This window comes from Thalassophryne amazonica, chromosome 1 (assembly GCF_902500255.1).
Source record: "Thalassophryne amazonica chromosome 1, fThaAma1.1, whole genome shotgun sequence".
NCBI lineage: Eukaryota > Metazoa > Chordata > Actinopteri > Batrachoidiformes > Batrachoididae > Thalassophryne > Thalassophryne amazonica.
The window spans coordinates 13,793,677-13,821,503 of NC_047103.1; the positions used below are offsets into that span (position 1 = coordinate 13,793,677).

General features: G+C 43.1%; 1 protein-coding gene and 1 long non-coding RNA gene across 3 annotated transcripts in view; both read right to left on the reverse strand.

The window, feature by feature from the left end:
• Positions 1–14,968: 14,968 nt before the first annotated feature.
• On the reverse strand, positions 14,969–15,528 carry LOC117506337. Its single transcript, XR_004559432.1, has 2 exons — positions 15,089–15,528; positions 14,969–15,029 (listed from the first exon to the last, which is right to left on the reverse strand). It is a non-coding gene; the product is annotated as an uncharacterized LOC117506337 (long non-coding RNA).
• A 58-nt stretch (positions 15,529–15,586) lies between these two features.
• Positions 15,587–27,827, reverse strand: part of ctnnd2a (catenin (cadherin-associated protein), delta 2a) — a 923,305-nt gene continuing 911,064 nt past the window's right edge. For both annotated transcript variants that reach the window (XM_034165435.1, XM_034165372.1), the window contains exons 23-25: positions 23,347–23,478; positions 18,141–18,217; positions 15,587–16,059 (exon numbers count right to left, since the gene is read on the reverse strand). In XM_034165435.1, the coding sequence (XP_034021326.1) occupies positions 15,634–16,059; positions 18,141–18,217; positions 23,347–23,478 (635 nt within the window). In that variant the 3' untranslated portion in view covers positions 15,587–15,633. The remainder of the gene's footprint in view (positions 16,060–18,140; positions 18,218–23,346; positions 23,479–27,827) is intronic.

The following is a 27,827-nucleotide window of genomic DNA, read 5'->3' on the forward strand; positions in this document are numbered from 1 at the left end:
AGACCAAGCATCTCATCCCACACTTCCCTATTCTCAATCAAGTCCTGTAAGTCTTCCCAGGAGATCCCAGCTGGGAAATAAATAAATAAGACACACTGTACATGAAAACCTAAATCCAACAATTCACTCCATTTTTTACATAAATTCACTCATTAAACATTTTCCAAATTCCCCCATGTGCATTTAAATTATTCTGCCATCTTTAGGTATAACCCATAAAATAAATAACTAAATTCCACATCCAGCCTCTCCGTGTGGAGTTTGCATGTTCTCCTCATGTTTGTCTGGGTTCCCTCTGGGTGCTCCAACTTCCTCCCACATCCAAAGCCATGCAGGGTGTACCCCGCCTCACGCCCTATGACTGCTGTGATAGGATGCAGCCCTCTGGGACCCTTAACTGGAGTAAGCCAGGACAGAAAATGGATGGATGGAATTCCACATCCACCAGTTTGCCTATTCATGCCAACACATGCATTTTATATTGTGAGCATACATGGGAAGAACTCAGCTTTTTGACATCAAAGAAAAAAATGTAATATATATATATATATATATATATATATATATAGCCTCCTCCAGGATTTACAGTCACTTTCATTTCAATGAAGCACAAATCCTGAAGAGTCACTGATATCTTTGCACAATAAATAAGAATTCCACATCTGACAAATGCTTTTTCTCCCTTTTTTTGGTCACTCTCCCTCCTGCCCATACTTATGTTGCTCTTCTTTCTGACTCTCTCTCTCTCACACACACACACACACACACACACACACACACACACACACACACACACACACACACACACACACACACACACACACACACACACACACACTCAGAGACAGAATTCATTACTGGTGCTGCAAATACATGGCACACATTCAAAGTGCCACAGGTGAAATCCTCTTCAGAAGTCAGTGCTCTCACACCTGCCCACGGCTGATATGGCTGTACGTGTGCTGCCTTTGAGAGGACAGCTCTCGGTGATGGCTCACCGGGAGACAGAATGAGGACGTCACAGGTGAGTGAATTTGTTCAAACTGACGGGTGTGCACATGCGTGCAATCACTCCTCTGACCGGTGTGCTTTCTCCTTCCCTGACGTCGGTCTGTGGGACCCAGCTGGGTCCTCTGCAGCAGCACTATCACACATGAATAACCAAGAAGGTGTCTCTGGCTGATTTTCTTCTGCAGCACTGACTATTGACATGACAGTGTGTGTGTGTGTGTGTGTGGGGGGGGGGGGGGGGGGGCACGTTTGTGCATGCATGAGGGTGTGCCAACCATCCACATGAACAAAACTTACTGGGTTGGACCAAAAAGGTACTGTCTCCTGTTAAATAAATTGTGTTTAATTTCTCCCTTGTGTCCAGTTGTTACCAAATATGATTCCAATTCCAAACTATAAAGGTAAATATTAAAGCTGTATAGCCTCTGGCTTTAAAAAAATTTAAGTCGTTAAAAAAATTTCCTTTGGCACCACTAAAATTTTACTCCTTAGCCTTTAAATAACTGATTCATAATATGATTTTTCCAATATGATCAAAATTTGCACCGTCTGGAAACAATTTAGAATTTCCACCCCTGAAGTGGAGGAATTCAAGAGATCAGAAACCATGACCAACATTTCGTGGAGACAGCTCACGTGGGGGCTTCCCCCATTCTGCATGAGCATGCTGGGAAGGACACAGCAACTGCCAATCAGAGTAAAGAAAGGCAGCGTGGCATCACCTGGCTGATCACTTGAACAAAACAAATTAAGATGGTGGAAAATGCTCAGAAACAGCTTATTTCTGTTAAAATCTAACATGTTTCTCATACAGTTCGCAAGCATTAGCAAGAAATAAACACTTCTAAGTCTAAAAATGCTGTTTTTGAAACCAGATAACACCTCAAGCCTCACACATGCACTTCCTCCTGCAGTTTGTCTGCACGATGGCCTCGGAAAGAAAAAAATATTCCCTTTGGAATCCCCCCTCCCCCCTCAGATATGTTCTCTTCATTAAAATGAACTGTAATTTTGCAACATGTTACAAAAATAAACCTACATTATAATGCTTGTTTTTTTATGGAAACTAAATTTTGTCAGGTTTGTGAAATTTAAAAGGCAGTACAGCTTTAAATGTGATTCCTTTATTCACTGTGACACGTGGTTATACAAGTATGCACGCTTTTCTCCACAGGTAATGAATGGGCCAAAGGTTTTCATACCGGTTATCTGTGCTGCCGACTAATTAACTCAAACTATCCTCAGCCATGTTAATAGATATGAAAGAATTGTTGGCGATGATCAAACCAAAACATCCTGTCACTTCCCACAGGTGTAAATGAACCATGATAACACCCTCGTCACACCATGGGGAGGCTAACTGTCATAGTTTCTTTTTCTTCCATTGTGCAGATGATGGATGAAGCAGAATTTAATCCGGCAGGGGAAATAAGAACTCCATGTCTGACATCAATAAAAGGGGATTTGTGAGGACTGTATTTCAGCCTGAACCTATCAATCACCTTTCACTTTAAATTGGGAAATTTGGCCTTCATCTTTTCCTGAGCTGACTAGATAGACATACCCTGAGGAAGCTCTTTCCGCTTCTCCCTGTTTGCTCAGAGTCACCACAGCAGATCTGATATGCATGTTGATTTTGGAACAGGTTTTACACCAGATGCCCTTCGTGACGCCGCTGCACGTTACATGGAGAATGGGCATGGGAGGTGTTGAACCAGGAACCTTATGCTTTCAAAGCAAGTGTACTAACCTCTTGGCCACTCTACTACAAAATGTATTGTACTCGCCAAAATATCAGATAGTCCTCATTATAAGACTACCTCATTTTCAAAGACATACTTTTGGAAAAATGAAGACCAAATTTTGCTTTATTACACTCTCAATGTGCTTTCTCAAAAACATATTGTGTGTGTGTGTGTGTGTGTGTGTGTGTGTGTGTGTGTGTGTGTGTGTGTGTGTGTGTGTGTGTGTGTGTGTGTGGAAATGTGTGAGTGAAAGAAGAGAAAACATCCCAGCTTGCATAATGCAGTTGTGTAATCAAGAGTGCAAACTGACATATCTCGGCTCCTCAGGTCATATCATCTGTCAATTCTCCACAGGCGGAACTTTCTATGTCATGATGCAAGATTGGTGATGCAATCAGAGGACATTTCAGAGAGATAAAGGCCCAAAAGGTCCTCACACATTCCTGTGAATGAAGCAACTATGGAGATTTTAAGTGTTGAAAAAAAAAATCTATAACTCTATCAATGGGAAGAAACAAACACAATGAAGATTTGTTCTGAACCACCAGCCCCTGTTGCAGAGTTTGGTGGAGTGTCTGACTACAGAACATAGAAAAGGTGGAGCTCCATTTTTCCTGCTCTGAGGGGGAGGATGGTGGAACCAAATGGCGTGGTGACATCTGACCAACTAGTATGTTCTATCTTTCAACACATGCAAATAAATATTCTTACCACTGCACACATGGAAAGCAATCATTATTTGTTCACAACTGTGCTTGTCAGGAGACTTTGTGTTCTTCAGTTTGTCCTTCTGGCAGCCCATTGTTTTTTAAAAATCAAGAATCGTAAAACTTGCAATTAAAATTTTTATACATTAATGCCTGGAGGTCAAAGCTCTGCCCCCCCCCCCCCCCCCCCCCCAAAAAAAAATGCATCATAAATTCCTTTTATTTTAAAAGTTAATTTTGGGTTTCAAGTAGGAAATGTACCAGAAGCCCTGAAGCACTCACATTACCTGCTAGATGGCGACAGAAGCTGTTCAACTGTGCTGCAAGATCTTGACTGTTTATTCATTTCAGAAGTTAACTTTTGCCAAATTTAAGCTGGGCTGACAGGCAAACATCAACTTACAGTTGTGCCTCTTGCCCTTATGGCCAACGTGCATCCCAGACATTACGTTTTTGCAGATGATTAGTTAATGTTTACCACATAAGTAGTGCTAAAGCTAAAGGCCCGGTTCCACTGGGGAGAGGATTAATTGCGCATGAATTGAGTATACAAATGTTGGGCATTCATTGTCGTCCGCAACAAAAATGGCCAAAAATGACAAATGCCCCAGTATGAATTACGGATATATTAATAATGTATAGTGAATATATGATGAACAATCATGGTTGTATAACGCATGTAGTGAGGAAACGGATCTGACGCATTGCAATTATCACGGCAGTATTACGGGTGTATTATGAATGCATCACGCATGTGTTGCGCGTGCACGGCATCTGCATTGCGGTCATAAAATAAGTGCACTCAGGCCGTTGGCATCACTATTCACACCAACAATACAGCCTCTGGAGCATTTGCTGGACTTGGACAAGTTGACTGGATTAAAGAAGCAGTGAACAGGGTGAGTGGTAACGTCAGCGGATCACATCAGAGCACAGCTCGTCTGAATGATTATAACAAGAAGTTAAATCTGTTATAAACATAGGAATAAATACTGTAACAGCTGCAGACAAGAAGGAAAAAACACGCAACTGTTTTATCAAGCCTTGACAATGTTAACAAGTCAAATAATTACCTTTTTAGATGGCTCAAAATGCTTTCTGCAGCTTGTTAGTCACGCGCACGAACGGCCCAGCTGCAGCTTCCTCTGTGATTCAGGAGGTGATTAGAGCCGTTTTCAACAGCCAATTTGCAGAATAAAATGTTTAATCCGCCACAAAGTAATTATTTTATATACGCAGCATCCAGCGCAGAGTGCGTGGCAGCCGGTAGAACAAAGAACGGCATCCAGCTGTGAACACAGCGCATCTGATTTGCATCCGCAGCAAATCAGATGCAAAGCAGACATAATAAAACGCTTTATTCGTGGCCAATCTGTATGCAGTTGCTACAACTTATTTTAGTCCATGAGGTGGACATGATGGGCACACAAAATATCCGTTTTACACACTGTCCCAGTCTGCTGCCAAGCCGCAAATCCCTGTCAGTTGTGGATATCAGCAGATGACGGCGAATATACAGCGCATATTTGAGTATGTATTGTGTATGTATTGAGTATGTATGGAGTACGTAAGGCAGATGTCATCCACAGCCAAAATTTTGTGCAGGTCAAAAATCCTGGTAACGGAAAAACATGCCTCTGCGGATAATTGCAGACGTGTGCGGGTGTCAGCCGACTCATACAAGCATGTTTCACGCATATTGCAGATGTTAAGTGACTACGAGCCAATTTTGTGCGCATTCCATACGCAAATCCTCCTAAATGCCAGTGGGACCGGGCCCTAAGCAAAACCAGAGTCAGATTCCCTGTATGTGCATACATACATACATGGCCAGTCAAGGAGATTCTTCTATTTAGGGTATTTATGACTGCATTTTCTGCCTCCTTCTTATACATTGTTTCCATCCTTTCTCCCTCCCTTTCCACAGACATTTCACCTCCTCTCCATCTCCTCCAGGCTCTGCTCTTCCTTCTCCTTCTCTTTCAGATGAGCACATTAATTTCTGAAAGGCCTCAGTCTGGCACTTGACTTCTCCTTAAATACAGATTGATTGATTTCACACTCGCATCCTCCCAGAATATTCTCCACCTGCTCCCAATGATGTCTTTCTCCTTCTCCTCCTCTTACGCCTCACTTTTTGCCCCTCAACTTCCACCTCCTCCTGAGTTCTTTGCATCCACACACTCCTGTGAGACTCGCCTGAGGTATGTGACAGCTGAATGGGTAGAGACGCTATGAGAGGTGAAAAGCTGGAGGAGAGGGAGTGAAACAGTGAAGGCCAGAGGCGCCTGCGGGGTGAACGCTTTCTAGAGAGGCTGCGCTTTGGAAAATTGAGGAGCTATTTTCATGCCACATTAAGTTACAGCAGCCTCAGACAGACGAAGCTGGGGAAGAGTAATAATCAATGCAATAGAGTTATTACTGAACGCTACATTTCATAACGCAGACAGCATCAAAGAAGGTTAAAGGAACGAGGGAGGAGTGGAAGTTATGAATTCCAACAAATGCTGCAACATCAGCTCAGCCTCATTCCTTCAGCGTGCTCGTGGTGAGCTCCAATGGCAAATGGGATCAAAATTGTCAGGAAGATGGGGAGGGGTGGGGGCAGCAGACAAATTTGATATAAAAAAATCAAAATGGCAATTTCTATTATTGCATCTTTTGATGTCCATGCGCTGTCAAATACGGGGCTGCTGGGTGTCTGGCTTCACATTGCTCAGATATTACAACGGCGTCCCACCGCTGCCACTCTGGGGCAACATCACAGTGATGTATTGAGCTCATACAGCTGCACTGTGTAAGTACATTAAGTGCAGGGCTTGTGGGGGTGCGGGGCATTATCATGCGGTGACGGGACTATGGCTGATATCGCATTATCATGCAATGTGTTCCCACATGGCTGCCAACTCATATGTTTGTGTGAACAAATGATGGCATCAAGATGTTAACAGTGTTGTTTGTGTCAGCCACGTGGAGAAGATGGCGGAAAAACATCTCTGTGAATTTACTGACGTTTGCACTGCGAATTTCATGATGGTGCATGACTTCAATTGTTATGACTGTACTTAATCCAGATTTCCATGCACGGTGGAAACACATTGTCATCCTCTGAATGCTTTGGTTTGCAAACATGAACTGATGTATGTGAAATACGGATTGTGTTAGGCGTATCTGTCCAAAGCTGTGCCAGGAAGAGGAAAAACATCCCATTTCTTCCTGAAATGTATGCAACAGGAAGCAAAATTAATCAGTGTATTATTTATTTATAACACAAACACAGCGTTAGTAATCAGAAGTTAATGAGATCATGTTAACTCTTGGAGTCACACAGTGCGAGTAAGCTGCTTCTTGTCAGCACTGAACAGAAGATCATACAGTAGTGTTCAGAATAATAGTAGTGCTATGTGACTAAAAAGATTAATCCAGGTTTTGAGTATATTTCTTATTGTTACATGGGAAACAAGGTACCAGTAGATTCAGTTCTCACAAATCCAACAAGACCAAGCATTCATGATATGCACACTCTTAAGGCTATGAAATTGGGCTGTTAGTAAAAAAAGTAGAAAAGGGGGTGTTCACAATAATAGTAGCATCTGCTGTTGATGCTACAAACTCAAAACTATTATGTTCAAACTGCTTTTTTAGCAATTTTGTGAATCACTAAACTAGTATTTAGTTGTATAACCACAGTTTTTCATTTCTTCACATCTGCGAGGCATTAATTTTGTTGGTTTGGAACCAACCAGTTGATGTGTTCTTTCGCAAATTGTAACCTCTTCTACACATCTTTTATTTAACAAAGGGACTTTGCGGGGGATTCTTGCAAATAAATTAGCTTTACACAGGCGTCTTCTGTCACAGCACTTACAGGTAACTCCAGACTGTCTTTGATCATCCTGGAGCTGATCAATGGGTGAGCCTTTGCCATTCTGGTTATTCTTCTATCCATTTTGATGGTTGTTTTCCATTTTCTTCCACGCGTCTCTGTTTTTTTTTTGGTCCATTTTAAAGCATTGGAGATCATTGTAGATGAACAGCCTATAATTTTTTGCACCTGCGTATAAGCTTGCCCCTCTCCAATCAACTTTTTAATCAAACTACACTGTTCTTCTGAACAATGTCTTGAATGTCCCATTTTCCTCAGGCTTTCAAAGAGAAAAGCATGTTCAACAGGTGCTGGCTTCATCCTTACATAGGGGACACCTGATTCACACCTGTTTGTTCCACAAAATTGCCGAACTCACTGACTGAATGTCACACTACTATTATTGTGAACACCCCCTTCTCTACTTTTTTATTTACTAATAGCCCAATTTCATAGCCTTAAGAGTGTGCATATCATGAATGCTTGGTCTTGTTGGATTTGTGAGAATCTACTGAATCTACTGGTACCTTGTTTCCCATGTAACAATAAGAAATATACTCAAAACCTGGATTAATCTTTTTAGTCACATAGCACTACTATTATTCTGAACACTACTGTGTCTGAGGTAAACATGCATTTGAAGACATGGCACAATATTTATTCATAATGTAAAAAATCTGTAAAATGGACTTACCTAACCTGCTGTTGCCGTTCTTGCCTCACACAATCCAAACAAGTGTTGTTCTGGGTAGTATGAAAGTCATACAGCAAAACTTGCATGTAATGAATTCAGGTGGCCCAGCGAATTTTGTCCATTATGATTGAAATCCGTTATATGTATAAAACTGGCAAAATCCGTTATATGAACAAAATCTTTTATATGTATAAAATTGACAAAATCCATTTTTTCTAAGTCCGCTGCTTTGTGCCCTGTTCACCCTAAAGTGGAGATGGAAAGACCTTAATTGCACTTGTGCTCCACCCTTTAGACTGTGTACTATAGTAGATATAGCAGTTCAGGTTAAAAAAACAAAACAAAACAAAAACAAAATTTATATAAAATCCTAAAAAAAGTCAGTTGGATGAGTGGAGAAACATCTCAAAGACCAATAAAAAGTCCAGTTGCTTTATAGTAATCCTCTTGAGTCGAGAGTTCTAAAGTGTGGCCCACTGGTGGGCTCTGAAGGTACTGCACACAGTCCATGAGAGGACAATAGAAATACATTTTAAGAACGTGTGTGATTTTCAACTTTGTAATAAAATTTAACATTACCAAGAACAACAACAACAAAAAAAAAAATGAAATTGAAAATGTTGGCAGAAATAATAAAAAGTTATTTGATTTAAATTATGCGTCATTCTGGTGCTCTTTAGTTTGGGTATGGCTGCTATAGAGGCTTTGAGGATGTTTACCACGTGACCTCAACCACACTTACTGTAAAACGCAAACAAAGACCAATTTATCACAATATGATCCCTTTGAGATTAAAACAATTTATATGTAGACGTGACGAGAAAACAACACAATTACTAAGAAAATCTTCTCCGTAAAACATCATTCAGTTTAAATGATAAACGGCTCAGGAGACAGCGGCATTTGATTGCAAAGAGTCTCTTTTTATTTTTCCTTGTGTTCAAGTACGGTCCTCTCTCAGTAGGGTCATCTAAGAAGCATGGACACACAATAACACACAACTCACACCAGAGCCTGAGCATCTTCAGGAGGGATTTCTCTTTTGTCTCAAATGGGGGCGGGGGAATCTGCAGTTCCACATTTAGGTCAAGTGAACAAGAGTCCTGTTGTACATCACAGAATCATTTTTTCTCTGCGAACACTTGTTGCATTTAGTGACACTGACATCTGCACATAAAAATTATATATTTATATTCATATATTTATAGATGTGTCATTCTATATCAACAATTCATTCTAGCGATTTTTCTTGGTTTTTCATGATGTAAAAATGGACAAACTGTCGGTAGGAATGCCTTGATTGGACACTGATTTGTACAGAAACACACGCACGCACACGCATGTACGCGACAGAGGCACGCACACCCAACTATTCACATGCATGCATAGGTACGCTCACGCACGTTTACACTTTCTGTCACACACATAAACAAACACTCGCATTCACGCACGCTCACACTCACGTGCTCAGCAGACACAGAAAGGCAGATCTGTACAGCTACTTGAAGGAGACGTTACCCATAATCCCCAGCGAAAAAGTCAGTCTTCACCTGATCAGGGACCCCATTCATAAAATTAAATCTAAAATTTATGTACACAAACACATATGTAGACAAATTAAATAAGGAGACTGGTACAACTGTGCATGTGCACAATTTTATTTACCACAATCAGTTTTGAAATGTGTGCAGGATGATGGAGTTCCTATTCCCGCCCTCAACACACCCACAGTCGACCAAGAATGGACGTTGTGAAGCTTTTTATGCTATATTTTGAAATTTTGAGGTCTACGTTAGTATTAGCTTTTTCTCAATTGACGTGCACAAACTCCGTTTTACGTTCTGGTTAAAATTTTGTTTGCAATGTGTCTTGGTCATTTTTTTTAAACTTGTCTCTGTAATATTGCCCACACTCGAGTCCCTAGGAGCTCCCAGACAGGTTTAGCATTTTCACGTGTACATCCAATACGCAGCTTTTTTGAAACAACGACATCATATTCTTTTCATGTGTATGTACACAGAACACAAGCTTTATGCGTACATGCTCCAGGTCTTCTTCCCTGTTTTTTTGTGGGAGTGTTACAGTGCCACATACAGGCCTGGCATATATACTATAGCGTTTTCAGTCATTTTCAGTGGTTTTGTGTGTGTGCCAATATTTATGGAAACAGTACCATGTTTACGGAACACTTTTTGAAAATGACAAAGACCTAAACCTTCGTACAGGGAAAGTTTCATTTCTGTGTGGACAGATTCATAAGGACAGGAGATGCCTGTCTTTACACTGCCTGGATTTTAAAACCACATAATGCCAGAGGAGGGATGAAGTTATGTCCTCTTGTAAAGGCTAAAACTCAAATGATTTCTGGATTTTGATAAAACCTGGCCAACTGCAGTCTGCAGTAACTGTCAAAGATTAAAGCACTATGTTTCCATTTGTTTCATTTTCAACATTAACATCTAGTGATGCCACCACAACCTGAATTCCTTGAAATCTGCTATATATAGTTTTATATATATATATACGAGGTCTGTGATAAAAGTAACGGACCTTATTTTTTTTTTCAAAAACCATATGGATTTGAATCACGTGTGATTACATCAGACATGCTTGAACCCTCGTGGGCATGCGAGAGTTTTTTCATGCCTGTCGGTTACGTCATTCGCCTGTGGGCAGTCTCTGAGTGAGGAGTGGCCCACCCTCTCGTCGTTTTTTTCATTGTTTAGGAATAGCTCAGAGACTGCTGCTTTGTTTGATAAAAAATTTTTCAAAAACTGTAAGGCACAACTGAGTGGACACCATTCGATAAATTCAGCTGGTTTTCGGTAAAAATTTTAACGGCTGATGAGAGATTTTGGTCTGGTAGTGTCATCGTAAGGACGGCCCACGGTGCCTGACGGCGATCTGCGCTTCGAGGCGGCAGCGTTTCGCCGTTTCAAGTTGAAAACTTCCACATTTCAGGCTCTGTTGACCCAGTAAGTCGTCAGAGAACAGAGAACTTTCAGAAGAAGTCGGCATGAGGAGTTTATTCGGACATTCCATTGTTAACGGACATTTTGTAATGAAAGAACGTGCGGGCACAGTCGCATGTCGGGCCGGACCCGACCGCGGGGGGTCGCGACAGGAAAAACACCTCCGTTGGAAACCTTAACGGGCAAGTTGGAACATGCCCAAGCTGTTAAACAATTTCTCAGTTACTCACTTGTTGAAAGCCATCAAAAGCTGCCTGAATTTTACAAATGGTTTTCAACACGGAGGTGTTTTTCCTGTCGCAGCGCACACAGATTCGTCGAGAATTCACAGAAATGACTCGGCGAATTTGCGCGCACGTCTTTCATTACAAAATGTCCTTAAACAGTGGAATGTCCACAAAAAGTCCTCATGCCGGCCTGTTCTGAATCTTCTCTGTTCTCTCACGACGTCCTGGGTGAATTAAGCCTTAAATTAGGATGTTTTCAGGTCGAAACAGGCCGACGACGGCGCCTGGAAGCGCTGCGCGACGTCCCGCTCCATGGGAAGTCCTTACAGTGACAGAAACACCCCATAATCTCTCATCAGCCGTTAAACTTTTCACCGAAAACCAGCTTCTCGAATAGTGTCCACTCGGATATCCCTCACAGGTCCAGAAAAAATGTTGATAAAGCAACGCGCGCCGTCCGCAGCGGCTATTCAGACAAAGAGATTCCGACGGGCGGGGTGGAGCACTCCTCACTCAAGGCCTGCCCACAGGCGAATGACGTCACCGACACGCGTGAAAAAACTCATGCATGTGCACGAGGGTTCAAGCTTGTCTGACGTAAAAACATATGAATCAAATCCATTTATTTTTTGAAAAAATAAAAAGGACCGCTTTTTTCATCACAGACCTCGTATATATAGTTGTATGTATTGTTGTAGTGTATTTTTTATTATTGGCATTTATTCTTTTATTATTAATTTATTTTATTTTTCTTGTTTTTATTCCTGGGAAAGTCAATAAATGGTCATTATAATTATTATCATTAATGAAGAATGTGTGATTTTTTTTGGTACATAATGTGCACTTGAGTATAAGTTGCAGGGCCTACCAAACTTGTTAAAAAAAAGAAAGCAATTTATGTTCCAGAAAATCAATAATTTCAAATTAGTAGTTCAGATTGTTGCCTGTTAAATTTGAACACATCTTTGTATATGGCAATAAACACGGGTGTCGCAGACTGAGTGCCCCCCCCCCCAAAAAAAATCAGTCTGCCCTGCCTTCACTGCGCATGCGTCATTAGCTGCAGTTCACCGATTATCACCTAGTTTCTGCTTAAAACTGCACTCCAATCATCATCTATCTCAGCGACAGATATCTTAAGCTTTTTTACAACAATCATAAATTCAGCATTATTTCATCATAAAAGATGGAGGAAGCGATCAGAGCGCCACAGCTACACGAGCTGCTAGCTGATGCAGTCTCGTTTCTGCTTAATACTGACTTTAGAATGATTTAAGAGGTTTTACCCTGTCACTTGATGGTTAAAACTCACATTATTCCCTTTGATCACTTTGGGTGAAGAGAGTCAGACTCAGACGAGCTGCTGTGGTCCCAAATGATGCATGCGCAGTGGAGGCAGGACGGACCAATTTTGAGGGGGGGACCTTTCGGTCTGCGACACCGGTACTGTATGAGGACGGATTTTGGACAATCTGGTGTGATTTCACAACTCGGCAGTCAGCGTCGCCAGTTTTTACCACCTCATAAATGACAGAGATCACAAAACAGGTGTGCAAATTCCCCTATGGGCGAGTGTCCCACACACTACCTTTAAGATTCATTTTGTTTGTGATTAAATTGTTATAAATGAGGCCCCAGATGACAAGAAAAGCAAAATTACAAACAGCAGAGGGACTTATCCAGTCTGTAAACTTCGACAGAATGTTTCCGTCGCCTCATGAGACGTCCTTCGGATTGCAAAGTTTGGCACAATGTTGTCTCTTTCTCTGCCGTCATTACAGGTTTTACGTGCGTGACCATGACAAACTGTGGAGTGATCAAACAGACCTGTGGGACAGTCCTCTCCAAAAGACAGTGGTGCTTCAAACATACACACAGTATGTTTCATTTAGGCAGTGAAAAAGCACGTTGTTGACATGAACTGATGCCAATCTGACGCTCTGACAGTCTGTGTCCACACACACACACACATACACACAAAAAGAACAAGACCACATGATGGAGAGAAGGGAACAAATACTGCAGGTCCACATTGGTGATATTTTGTTTTTTTTTCTGCTTCTTGTCAAATGTTTTGTTTTCAGTCACTCATGAAAAAAATCAGATCATTGGTACCCCTTTGATCACAGATGTGTAATATACACACTATATCACCTCTGACCTGTACACGGAAAATAAAAATGCTTCTCTCAAAGTGAAAATTTAGAAAAGTACAAATAAAAAAAGATGTAAAAGAATGAGAAAAAGAATAGTCTCTTAGATGACATTCCTTGAAAGCATATACGAGGTCTCTTAGATAATAAACCGACCCTTTTATTTATTTTTTAACTATATGGATTTGAATGACGTGCGATTACACCAATCATGCTTGAACCCTCGTGCGCATACGTGAGTGTTTTCACGCGTGTCAGTGACGTCATTTCCCTGTGGGCAGGCCTTGAGTGAGATGTGGTCCAGCCCTCTCGGCTGAATTCCTTTGTTTCACACGCTGTTCGAGACGGCGCGCGTTGCTTTATCAAAATTTTTCTGGACCTGTGAGGAATATCTGAGTGGACACTATTCGAGAAATTAAGCTGGTTTTCGGTGAAAAGTTTAACAGCTGATGAGAGATTATGGGGTGTTTCTGTCAGTGTAAGGACAGCGCTTCCAGGCACCGTCGTCGGCCTGTTTCGACCTGAAAACATCCTAATTTAAGGCTTAATTCACCCAGGACGTCGTGGGAGAACAGAGAAGATTCAGAAGAGGCTGGCATGAGGACTTTATGTGGACATTCCACTGTTTAAGGACATTTTGTAATGAAAGACGTGCGCGCAAATTCACCGAGTCGTTTCCGTGACGACTCGGCGAATCTGTGTGCGCCGCGACAGGAAAAACACCTCCGTGTTGAAAACCATTTGTAAAATTCAGGCGGCTTTTGATGGCTTTCAACAAGTGAGTAACTGAGAAATTGTTTAACAGCTTGGGCATGTTCCAACTTGCCCGTTAAGGTTTCCAACGGAGGTGTTTTTCCTGTCGCGACCCCCCGCGGTCGGGTCCGGCCCGACATGCGACTGTGCCCGCACGTTCTTTCATTACAAAATGTCCGTTAACAATGGAATGTCCGAATAAACTCCTCATGCCGACTTCTTTTGAAAGTTCTCTGTTCTCTGACGACTTACTGGGTCAACAGAGCCTGAAATGTGGAAGTTTTCAACTTGAAACGGCGAGACGCTGCCGCCTCGAAGCGCAGATCGCCGTCAGGCACCGTGGGCCGTCCTTACGGCGACACTACCAGACCAAAATCTCTCATCAGCCGTTAAAAGTTTTACCGAAAACCAGCTGAATTTATCGAATGGTGTCCACTCAGTTGTGCCTTACAGTTTTGAAAAAATTTGATCAAACAAAGCAGCAGTCTCTGAGCCATTCCTAAACAATGAAAAAATTGACGAGAGGGTGGGCCACTCCTCACTCAAAGACTGCCCACAGGTGAATGACGTAACCGACAGGCGTGAAAAAACTCTCGCATGCCCACGAGGGTTCAAGCATGTCTGATGTAATCACACGTGATTCAAATCCATATGGTTTTTGAAAAAAATAATAAGGTCGGATACTTTTCTAATAGACCTCGTATGCAGAAGCCCATAAAGGCTGTGCAACAAAAACAGGGGGATAAAAGCAGTGCTACCTTGTCATTTGGGTGAAATGATAAACATCCACTTCTCACGTTCTGCCTGATGCACTTTTGTCTTTCTCTGCACTTTTATTCTCCCCCGACCTCCTGGAGAACCCTCATGGCAGCTTCTTGGCTCCCTTTTGGTTGTATCTCCTTCTCTGCGGCAAAAATGTCAGGCCAGTCACCACTCGTGTGCTCACTTGTTTCCTCCCTACGGTTTCCAGATCTCATCTCTCAATTCCTTCCTCTCTGGAACCTCTTCAGACCCTCTCTCTGCCCCAGTCATCTCAAACACACACCTTCATGTATAATCCAGCTCGCTCCTTATCCGCTTACCGGTGCAATGGTGCTGACTTGCAACAAATTAACACGTTCTGGTAAAGATTTTAAAAAAGGAATAAAAAAAAAGAAAAGAAAATGCTGGCATGCACATGCACAGTAGCTCTTCATCACTCGACCTGATTCTACGTCTTCGCCCCACCAGGTTCTCGCTTCCCCTAGAGAATGCACATTTCCTGCCTTTGGCTATGAGATCCCTTCACAACATGCCGCTTGTTGTTGATCATTTGCAAAAATATTCCCTTACACACACACACACACACACACACACACACACACACACACACACACACACACACACACACACACACACACACACACACACACACACACACACACACACACAACACACACACACACACACACAGACACTCTCTCTCTTGCACCCTCGCCCCCCATCCCCCTCATCATCATGGTCTATTTAGACCCAGGAGTCAGGCGAGGCCGGGTAGTGGCTGGTCTCGTAGTTCAGTTCGCTGTACGGCCGAGAGGCCGAGTAGAAGTCTACGTAGTTTCCAGTGGATTTGAGGCCCAGGTGCATGCGCAGGTCTTCCCGTGGGTCCCGCGGGGGTCCGGTGGAACTCGGAGGCTGCTGGGGTTGAGCCTGAGGCGGGACCTGTGCCTGGACCTGTGGCTGCTGCTGGGACGGAGGAGGCGGAGGTCCCTTATCCTCATAGTAGGCGTCATCGAAGCTCCGACTCTGGCTGTGAGGCGGAGGCTGCGGCGGCTGAGGCTGGGGGAAGAAAGGAGGGGGAGGGTACGGGTCGTAGTCTTTTAGCACTGCTGTCGGAGGGCTATCCTGTTGGGGCTGGGGGGGCATGATGCAGGGTTGGACCGGGACCTGGTGCTGGGGTGATAGGAGGAGCAGTGACAATGCAATGGTGGGGAAAAAAAGTAGAGGTGAGGTGCAGCAGGGACAGAAATGTGGGTAGTCGAGGGGGGGGGGGGGGGGGTGATGAGTGATGAGTGAGCAAGAGGGCATGGGGAAGAAGGAATAAAAAGGAAGGCAATATGAGTAAAAAGACTCAGATAGGAATCAACTGAGAAGGGAGTCATGCTGTGAATTCTCCATTCCATGCAGGTCTTGAAGGCGACGCTTTATGTTTTATACTATAAATCCCAGATAAAAAAAAGTGTGTGCTTGTACAAATCCAGCAGTTTGCATGATTAAAAAAAAAAACTCAAATAACTTCTACTGGATACAATTACAGTGTATTTAATACAAAATCACAATATGGAATTTTCAAGGAGGCTGAAGGTTAAATTTCCTGGTCAAAAGCTGCTGCATTCGCTCTCAATCAGAGAGTCATTAACCACAACAGAATAATTCGTGCAATCAACTGAGGTAATGATTTTAATTGCCAGCCGGGCGTGGCTTCAGGTTGCGGCGGTTTGACGGCATCTGGACCAAAATGGTGTTTCCGTTGCATGTTCTGCCAGCGGTACTTTTATCACACTGAGACACCTTTTGTGTGCACGTGTGTGCATCTCTTCTATCTGGCTGACATCTCTGTCCTAATAAGGCATCCTGCTGTGACTGCACATGTCAAACCGCTACTAAAATGCACGTCAGTGTTTGTGTGTACAGAATATATTCATTAGGTACACCTTGCCAGTTCTGAGCTGGACCTCGTTTTCTCTTCAGAACTGCCTGAACTCCTCATTGCGTGGATTCATGAAGGTGTTGGAAGGATTCCTCAGAGATGTTGGTCTATATTGACATGGTAACATCATCCAGTTTTCACATCATTGCACCATCACACAGTTTGTTTCCTGTTCTTAGTTGACAGGCAGTTGTATCCAATGTGGTCTTCTGTTGTTGTAGCCCATCTGCTTCAACAATCTATGTGATTTGAGTTACTGTTGTGTTTCTATCAGTCTGGCAAGTTCTGTCTGACCTCTTGCCATAAACACGCCATTTTCACCCAGTGAGCCACTGCTCATTGGATGTTTGTGGGTATTTGTATCATCCTCTGTTGTTATGAATTCTTGGACTCACCATTCCCCACATGGACATCCGACAATGAGTTGGGTGCAACAGGATCACTACTAAATGTTCTCCAGCTCCTCTGTACCGGCCATGTTCTTTGGATGGCCAACAATTGTCTCTCAAAGCAAGTGTTGTATGAGGAACTCTGGAGATAGGACACAGCCACTAGGGCTGTGGGTAGGGTCGAAAGGCAAGGAAAGGTTCCACAATCCAGACCGCTCTCTGTGGACTCCAGATCTCTTCAACCCAACCTGAGACTTGGGAGCCGATGCACCGCTTTGGGGCAGACCTATATCAACACTTTGAAGGCTGAACTACCTGACCACGTGGTGTTTGGGTCAAAGACGCTGACCGTTGTTAGTTCTGATGGACTGTGGGTCATGTTGCCTCCTGGACCCTATCTTGGGGACTTTGTACATGGACATTTATTTTTGTCCCTTGAGGAGCGACATGGGGTGACTTATGTTATAATTTGGCAATATATGAAGAAATGGAACTGAAATTGATTTGAATTTGAGACCCAAAGGACCACAAGGATAGAGGAGAAGAGGAAAAGAAGAAACGAAAGGCCACCCGATCCCAGAGACTTGCATCCCCTGCGACAGATGTCCTTGAGTCTACCTGTCCAGGAGAGGACTCATTGCACATCAGAGGAGAAGTGACTGCTGTCATAGAAATGATGGGCCTGAAATCCTCAAACCAGCTCCTCTGGCTCCAACAACTATGGAAAGTATTGCTTAAATCACCTTTTCTTTTCTGAATCTGATGCTTGGGTCCACCCCATCTTGTCTCATTGCTTGGTTGCATCAAGTTCATTCTACTTAAGTGGCTGATTAGATATTTGCTTCAATAAGCAGCTGGTCAGGTGTACCTAATGAAGTGGCTATTGAGCCTACACCAAGAATGCGCAACACATGTAGAACCTGTTATTAACTCACCTGGTTTTGTTTGATGTCATCACTAGTAGTCAGGTAAGCGTTCCGGAACAATGTGGACGTCCCACAGGACACTTGAACTGGATACATAGAAGACAAAGCAAAACAAATTATTTGTATGAGTAGGTGAAATCTACAAACGTACAAGTGAAAGTACAAGTGCACATCAAAACAAGTTTGTTATTCCCAGTTACACCGGATCCACTGGCTAACGAAGGGGTGTTGTTTTTCTGTGCAGTGCCACACAGTGGAACATTGTAGAATTGTTCCACAGTATAAACACAGCAGGTCAGAAATCAGAGACATCACTTTGGTATGTAATCATTATTATTCAGTCTTAGTAAGATATATGTGTTGTTGTTTTTAGTTTTTTCTGAATACACTGCAGGTTACAAAGAGGTGAGATGGATATTTCTTGATCGCAAAATACAAGAAATTGATTTGAAGGCCAATTTAAAGTCATATTAAAACCATGTAACATTTGGAGACAAAAAACAACCCAGATTGACTGTGTGTACTGGTGTAAGTCATAAAGTGGACTGGAAACAGGTGGAGTGACCTTCAGACAGGGAATATCCAACATCTGAGCTTATGCTACTTTTATGGCGAAGAATAGCTCTGAATCTGTGTGCATTCTTCAAATGCTGTATGGCTCAGTTAATTTTTATCAGTACACAGTTTTGTGTACAGTTTAAACTCACTGCTCAAGACTACACTCGACATGATTGCCCCACCTATATTAAAACCAGAACCCCCAAAAGACAGTCACTTTGGTTCAATGATTACTTCTGTGACCTCAAGCTCGAAGTCTAGAACGAAAATGGCGTAGTTCAAAATTAGAAGTATTCCACCTCGCGTGGCGTGATGCTATCTTAGACTACAAGCATGCACTACTAGCTACAAAGCAGACCTATTACTCTGATTTGACCAACAAAAACAAGCATAACTCAAAGTTAAATAAATGTAAAAAAAAAAAAAAAAAAATCATGTTTGACACAGTGGCAACAGTTATTCATGGGCAACCATGTGTAGTTTGCTCTCCTTTTACAGTGCAAGATTTCTTAGATTACTTCGAAAATAAAATAGAAGACATGAGGTTAAACAAATCCCAGCATGCCTTAACCCAGACACTACACCATGCTATTGAGGCGGGTGCTATTACTGAGGCATTACTTAGATTTACAGAATTTGATGGTATCTCATGAGGCATGCTGACGAAACTCGTAACGTCTAAAAAAAAGTACAACCTGTTTATTTGATCCTATACCAACAAAACTGTTTAAGGATCTGTGGCCCACTCTTGGGCCGACTGTGCTGGAAATTATTAATCTCTCATTAACCTCTGGATCTGTTCCTAAATGTTTCAAATCTGCAGTGATTAAACCATTACTTAAGAAATTTAATCTTGACCCTAGTGTATTGAAAAACTATAGGCCGATATCAAATCTATTATTTTGCTCTAAAATTCTGGAAAAAGTGGTTTCATGGCAGCTTGTGGACCACCTTACTGAGAATAATCTTTCTAGGCTACTTCATTCCACAGAGACGGCTCTCACTAAAGTGGTGAATGATTTGCTTGCAATAGATTCAGACACCACTACGGTTTTGGTGTTCTTAGATCTTAGTGCTGCATTTGATACAGTGGATCTGTTGTGTGGGCCGCTGAAGAGGAGGTACTGCTGGCCCACCACCACCAGAGGGCGCCCCGCCTGGAGTGCGGGCTCCAGGCACCAGAGGGTGCTGCCGCCTCACAGGAGCAGCCCAGGTGACAGCCGTCACCCATCACCTGAAACAGCTGACATCCATCAGCTGAGGGGTATATCAGCTGGACGGCATCTCCATCTCATTGCCGAGATATCGTTCTACCAGGAAGGTAACGCACTCAGCCAGTCATCTCATTTCTGAGGAATAACCTTTTTGCTTGTGCTTAAGACAGCTGAAGACTGAACTAGATTCATATCGGATAAGTACCCTACACTGCAGTATTGTTTGTGACTAGAGGTGGAGGTGGTGTTTCCACCCTACGTGTTGCTGGGTGCAGCCGCACCCACATCTGACTGTTTCTGTTCCTCGCCAGCAGTACCGGATCCGACGAGTGGAGGCAGTGGCCACCTGGGAGTTCGGGACTTGGCGGCTCCAGTATTCCCGGGGTTCGGTGGCAGAGGAAATCGGGTGGTTCCGGTTCGACTCGGACGGACGTCTCCTATCGTCGAGCCTGCCCACACGACACCAGTGGAATTGGTTTATTTTTACAATTGTGATCTGTTGTGTTTGTTGTGCGACTTCACAACAGTAAAACCTTGTTATTTGACTTCTTCATTGTCCGTTCATTTGCGCCCCCTGTTGTGGGTCCATGTTCCTCACTTTCCCCAACAGGATCATCATATTCTACTTGATAGGGTGGAGAATCATTTTGGGATTACTGGGAGTGCCCTTGCATGGTTGACATCATACCTGACCAGTCGTTTTCACTGTGTTTTGTACAATAACACTACCTCTAACCTTAGTGACATGAAATTTGGGGTTCCACAGGGCTCCATCTTAGGCCCCCTGCTTTTCTCCCTTTATATATCACCCCCTGGACACATATTGTGGTGTTTTGAGATGCCCTTTCATTGCTATACTGATGATACTCAGTTATACATGCCGATAACTGCTGGTAATCTCATCCACATAAAATTCTTAGATGATTGCCTTGCATCAGTGAAAAGCTGGATGTCTAGGAACATCCTACTTTTAAACTCTGATAAGACTGAACTGATGGCTCTTAGTCCAGTGAGACATCTACATCAATTTGACCAGTTAACACTCAGCCTAGGCTCGTGTGTCATACATCACACTGACAAAGTGAGGAACCTTGGGGTAATTTCTGATCTTACGTTGTCCTTTGGCCTCCACATTTGCGATATTATGAGGGCTGCTTTCTTCCACCTGCGAAATATAGTGAAGATTCATCCCATCCTGTCTATGGCTGATGCTGAGACCCCGATTCATGCGTTTGCCTCTTCTAGATTGGACTACTGCAATGTTCTATTTTCTGGTTTACTGCAGTCCAGCATTAGGGGTCTCCAATTGGTTCAAAATGCTGCTGCCAGACTTTTGACAGGAAGCAAAATGTTTGACCACATTACATCCATTTTGGCATCCCTTCACTGGCTTCTTGTCCCTGTGAGATCAGATTTTAAAATTCTGCTATTAAACTATAAAATTATTCACGGACTGGCACCTCCCTACTTAGATGACCGAATTAAACCTTACGTATCAGCCAGGGCTCTGCTCTCTCAGGGTGCAGGACTACTTTGTGTCCCGAGGGTGAATAAAAGTCTGTGGGTAACAGAGCTTTCTCTTATCGTGCCCCTGTTTTGTGGAATGATCTCCCTGCGTCAATAAAACAGTCCGATTCTGTGGAGATTTTCAAGTCCAGACTTAAGACGCACTTATTTTCCCTTTCGTATGGCTAGACTATTGGCATAGTATGGTACTATGCTTCCTATCCTTTTAAAATCATTTTATTAGTAAATTGAGTGGGTCGCAGCCTCAACTTTATCTAAATTCTGGGTCTTTTAGCGAAGCTTAGGGCTAGTGGCTGATGATCACCTTAGTATTTCTTCTGTTTTTCTTGTTGCTTAATACTGAGAAATTATAGCTAATTTGTTGTCTTTCTACGACCTGATTCTGTTTTTTTCCTCTCTGTTTGAGGTATGACTCCATCCAGAGGTGGGAGTGGGTGTTTTCTTCTGCAGGCCTCCCGTCCTGTACACCAGCATGGACTCCCAACAATTTCCTGTATATTTGTTTTGTCAATCATGTCGGTAGCATGGCCCAAGTAGGTGATCACCCCTTTGAGTCTGGTCTGCTTGAGGTTTCTTCCCCAATTCATCGGAGGGAGTTTTTCCTTACCACTCTTGCTCTGAGGGTTAGTAAGGTTAGACCTTACTTGTGTGAAGCGCCTTGAGGCAGCTTTGTTGTGATTTGGTGCTATATAAATGAAAATAAATCAGCTACATCAGGACTCGCACAAGTTAAAGACTTGGAAGTAATGTATATATTAAGAGTGAAGTGGCCTCTGTGTACATGTATGCGTGTGTGTATCTTTGATCACGGACAAACCGGGGAGAGCTGACATTTGCCGTTTGGTATGCTGTATTTTGGCTCAAGGATGAATGTTATGAAAATCAATAGGACTTGTTGATAGGACTAATATTTTTGGAGAAAGTTGGGATACTGAGTAACAACAGTGAACAATGGACGCTGATATCACCCATAATCAGTCCCTGGTAACCAGACAAGCTCTGAATAAAGAACATATCTCAGCATTTCCAGTTGTGAAACATGACATCAACTAAATGTGTCAAATAATAAATAGAATTATTCACAAACCCTTCTCATTTTAATTTCCTGCACTTTCAGTTAAAATCATTTTACAAACTTTGCATAATTTATTACCGCCCTCAAAAAATGTCAGCGACCTATTTCATAAACACTACTCAATCCAGAACCCGTGGATCCCCACAGGCAACACGCTAGTGATTCACAATCTGGTGGTCTATAAACTTTTACAAGATCATGTTGATTACAATGCGCTATGCCCTTTAACATGTTTGCAGGAATTGGCACAATTTTCACAAAATCGAAATTATTTTTTTGTCCTTTAGAAAATTAAGGCACTGCAGGTGTCTTTCACGGATCGTTTGTTGTGGTGTTGTGTTTGCAGGGAAACAGCTGACTGGTATCAGTAGGGTCGTGGATGTTCTGCAGCAGAAAGTGACAAAAAAGGAATGACTTTAAGGGATACGTTGTCTACGCTACTCAAGAAAGATTTTCTTTGTTTTGTTTTTTATTATTTCTTTTTAATTTTCTCTTTTGAAGAAAGCAGAGTCCTTGAAATTACAATACAATCACGAACACTTATGATTTTAATTCTGATCAACTTATTTCTACCAGCCTTAAGAAAATGTAGCATTTAAAGTGGACCCCCCCCCCCCCCCCCAGCATAAAAATGGCACCAAGAGATGAAACAAAGACACATTTTCACTGATGAAGAAAAGATAAGTGGATAAAAGCATGAGGAAAAAGAAAATGGGTGAGAAGAAAAGATAATTTTGACAACTATAACAGGATGAAAATAAGGAAAAAGGATGAATGGAGGGATACAATCAAATCACTTAAGCTTTCATTGTCTCTCTCTCACACACACACACACACACACCTGCCATGCTGTCTTTCCGGGATGTGTGCTCCCCTTTGTTGCTATGGAAACCGGCATTGGTTGCCGTGGAATCGTAGTCCATCTTGCGTTCCTTCAGACTCATCATCTCTCTGGGGGAGGCCGGAGCGCTCGCTGCACACAAACAGAGACACGGTAATGAGCAATAAACCTGGTACAGTGTGAGCGCTGACACCTGTGCGCGCTTGAATTAGCAAGTCCGCGTATGTATCACAGCCATTATTCATCATTTAGCTTGTCAGCGTGAAGGGTCACCTTCAGCATGTTGAAGAACACAAAAACGTGCACCAGCTTTCAGAAACAATATGAAAATCAGCACCCCCCCCCCCCCCCATTCAGACAATGTGTTCTTATTTAAAGTGGATTTGGCACGTAAACAATTAGGTAAAACTGATATAAATATCAAAAATATACATACAGTATAGTAAGTTGAAAGTGGTTTTAATCATTATCACTGTGAAAGAAAGTTTGTACAGCTTCAAACCAGGAGCATTCGGTGCTTATGCTGGAGCCAAAGCAGAGGCAAGAGACGTGCCAATTCCAATGGAAAGGCTGCAGAATACGAAATGGTAAGGGAGGCTTTGATTTTTGTTGCTGCTGTTTATAACACTATCATTATAGCATTTTCGATTCTAGCGTCTGTTTACTGCCTTTGTTATTTTTCCGGAGCCGCGATAGTGTAGCTACTACTTGCGGACTACCATCATTACCTTTGGGTTTTTTATGTTTTCGAGTGCCTGCCATTGCATTCATCCGTGTTTAGTTACGTTATTTTCATGAAAGAATAGGAAATAAACGGCAAAAGTTTCGAAAAAGATCGCAGAAAACAACCGCCGCTGTGTTTACTACGTATTGCACTGATATTTTTACAAGTTCCTTGACCATTTCAAGATTATTGTGAACATATTATTTGGGGTTGGCATTTTAGGTGTTCCTGTGAGCGGTGCGAGAACATCAGTAGAGGAAAGTGTCTGCTGTCAGGAGCAAATGCGGGTGTGCAAGCGGAGCAAGTGGCCGCCTGACATTTCGTGCACTGCACATCACCACAGCTTTCAATCAATCTGCCTGGACTTGAAAAAACCTGAAAAAACCTTTCGCCCTTGTGTTTGTGCAATATGCTGCGACACACTGGTCAGGCATATCGACAAACAAGTCCCCGAGAGCTGTGTTTAATCAAAGTTTCTGTCGCTAAAAAAAGTGTAAACAACGGCCACCAAGCGCGCAAGCCGATACGGTCCACAGGCAGTGACGTATTTTAGGTTTGGTGCTTAGCGGGAAGCTGGTCATGGGGCGTACACATTTTTCAGTAGCGGGACATTCAAATGTTGTATATAACGGGAGAACCACGTCCATTTTCCCAAAACGCTTAGGTTGACCGAATTATGTAACCTTTGTTACATGTAATAAGACTACGAGGTCTGTCCGTAAAGTATAGGTCCTTTTTATTTTTTTTCAAAAACTATATGGATTTCATTCATATGTTTTTACGTCAGACATGCTTGAACCCTCGTGCGCATGCGTGAGTTTTTCCACGCCTGTCGGTGACGTCATTCGCCTGTGAGCACTCCTTGTGGGAGGAGTCGTCCAGCCCCTCGTCGGAATTCCTTTGTCTGAGAAGTTGCTGAGAGACTGGCGCTTTGTTTGATCAAAATTTTTTCTAAACCTGTGAGACACATCGAAGTGGACATGGTTCGAAAAATTAAGCTGGTTTTCAGTGAAAATTTTAACAGCTGATGAGAGATTTTGAGGTGATTCTGTCGCTTTAAGGACTTTTCACGGTGCGAGACGTCGCGCAGCGCTCTCAGGCAGCGTCATCAGCCTGTTTCAAGCTTAAAACCTCCACATTTCAGGCTCTGTTGATCCAGGACGTCGTGAGAGAACAGAGAAGTTTCAGAAGAAGTCGGTTTCAGCATTTTATCCGGATATTCCACTGTTAAAGGAGATTTTTTTAATGAAAGACGTGCGGGCGGATTGCAGCGTCGGCTCGCAGCCGCCGCGACGCTCCGTCACAGGAAAAACACCTCTGCTGGAAGCCTTAAGGACAAGTTGGAACATCTCCAGCTGATAAACAATTTCTCATATACTCACTCCACTGAAAGCCATCAAAAGCCAACTGGATTTTAACAAATGGTTATCAACACAGAGGTGTTTTTCCTGTGCCGCCGCGCCGCGTCGGCTGCGTCCCGACGCGCGGACCCGTCGGTATGTCTTTCATTAAAAAAATCTCCTTTAACAGTGGAATATCCGGATAAAATGCTGAAACCGACTTCTTCTGAAACGTCTCTGTTCTCTCACGACGTCCTGGATCAATAGAGCCTGAAATGTGGAGGTTTTAAGCTTGAAACAGGCTGATGACGCTGCCTGAGAGCGCTGCGCGACGTCTCGCACCGTGAAAAGTCCTTAAAGCGACAGAATCACCTCAAAATCTCTCATCAGCTGTTAAAATTTTCACTGAAAACCAGCTTAATTTTTCGAACCATGTCCACTTCGATGTGTCTCACAGGTTTAGAAAAAATTTTGATCAAACAAAGCGCCAGTCTCTCAGCAACTTCTCAGACAAAGGAATTCCGACGAGGGGCTGGACGACTCCTCCCACAAGGAGTGCTCACAGGCGAATGACGTCACCGACAGGCGTGGAAAAACTCACGCATGCACACGAGGGTTCAAGCATGTCTGACGTAAAAACATATGAATGAAATCCATATAGTTTTTGAAAAAAATAAAAAGGACCTATACTTTACGGACAGACCTCGTATGTTGTCTTTAAGTGTCATATCCACTTTAAGTCTCATGGGTTCAAATCCCTATTGCTGCTGGTTGCTTACTGAAGTGACCTTGTGCAAAACCCTGATGCCCAAATACTGCTCAACCTGGAGGAACCTCAAACCCAGTTGGAAGCAGGAAAGAGAGAGTGAGAATGTGTGCTGGTCACTGACAGAGCAGCAGCCAAGGAGGGGCAAAGGACGAAATTAAATCATACAAAATGTGGCTGCTGTCATGATGCTTCCCGCACATCTCCTCTGCACAGCTGCATCACTGGTGGATCTGCAAGAGAGCCCAACAGAGGAGTAAAGAGGTCTACGTAAAACCAGTGATGTAAAGGCTTAGATTACAATGTTGCAGTGGGCTTAAACTGTCCCATAAAAAACACTTTGCATTCCAGGAATTCATCATAGGATAGGGACACTGCTGCAGTTCCAGAGAAGTGTCTTTCAGAGACTTCCTGGACTGAGTTGTGTACCCAAAGTAGCCAAAGTAGATATACGAGGTCTCTTAGATAATAAACCGACCCTTTTATTTATTTTTTAACTATATGGATTTGAATGACGTGTGATTACACCAATCATGCTTGAACCCTCGTGCGCATACATGAGTGTTTTCACGCGTGTCAGTGACGTCATTTCCCTGTGGGCAGGCCTTGAGTGAGATGTGGTCCAGCCCTCTCGGCTGAATTCCTTTGTTTCACACGCTGCTCGAGACGGCGCGCGTTGCTTTATCAAAATTTTTTCTGGACCTGTGAGGAATATCCGAGTGGACACTATTCGAGAAATTAAGCTGGTTTTCTGTGAAAAGTTTAACGGCTGATGAGAGATTATGGGGTGTTTCTGTCGGTGTAAGGACTTCCCACGGAGCGGGACGTCCTGCAGCGCTTCCAGGCGCTGTCGTCGGCCTGTTTCGAGCTTAAAACATCCTAATTTAAGGCTTAATTCACCCAGGACATCGTGAGAGAACAGAGAAGATTCAGAAGAGGCCGGCATGAGGAATTTATGCGGACATTCCACTGTTTAAGGACATTTTTTTAATGAAAGACGTACGCGCAAATTCGCCGAGTCGTTTCCGTGACGACTCGGCAAATCTGTGTGCGCCGCGACAGGAAAAACACCTCCGTGTTGAAAACCATTTGTAGAATTCAGGCGGCTTTTAATGGCTTTCAACAAGTGAGTAACTGAGAAATTGTTTAACAGCTTGGGCATGTTCCAACTTGCCCGTTAAGATTTCCAACGGAGGTGTTTTTCCTGCCGCGACCCCCCCGCGGTCGGGTCCAGCCCGACATGCGACTCTGCCCGCACGTTCTTTCATTACAAAATGACCGTTAACAATGGAATGTCCGAATAAACTCCTCATGCCGACTTCTTCTGAAAGTTCTCTGTTCTCTGACGACTTACTGCGTCAACAGAGCCTGAAATGTGGAAGTTTTCAACTTGAAACGGCGAGACGCTGCCGCCTCGAAGCGCAGATCGCCGTCAGGCGCCGTGGACCGTCCTTAAAGCAACACTACCAGACCAAAATCTCTCATCAGCCGTTAAAATTTTTACCGAAAACCAGCTGAATTTATTGAATGGTGTCCACTCAGTTGTGCCTTACAGTTCTGAAAAATTTTTTATCAAACAAAGCAACAGTCTCTGAGCCATTCCTAAACAATGAAAAAAATCGACGAGCGGGTGGACGACTCCTCACTCAAA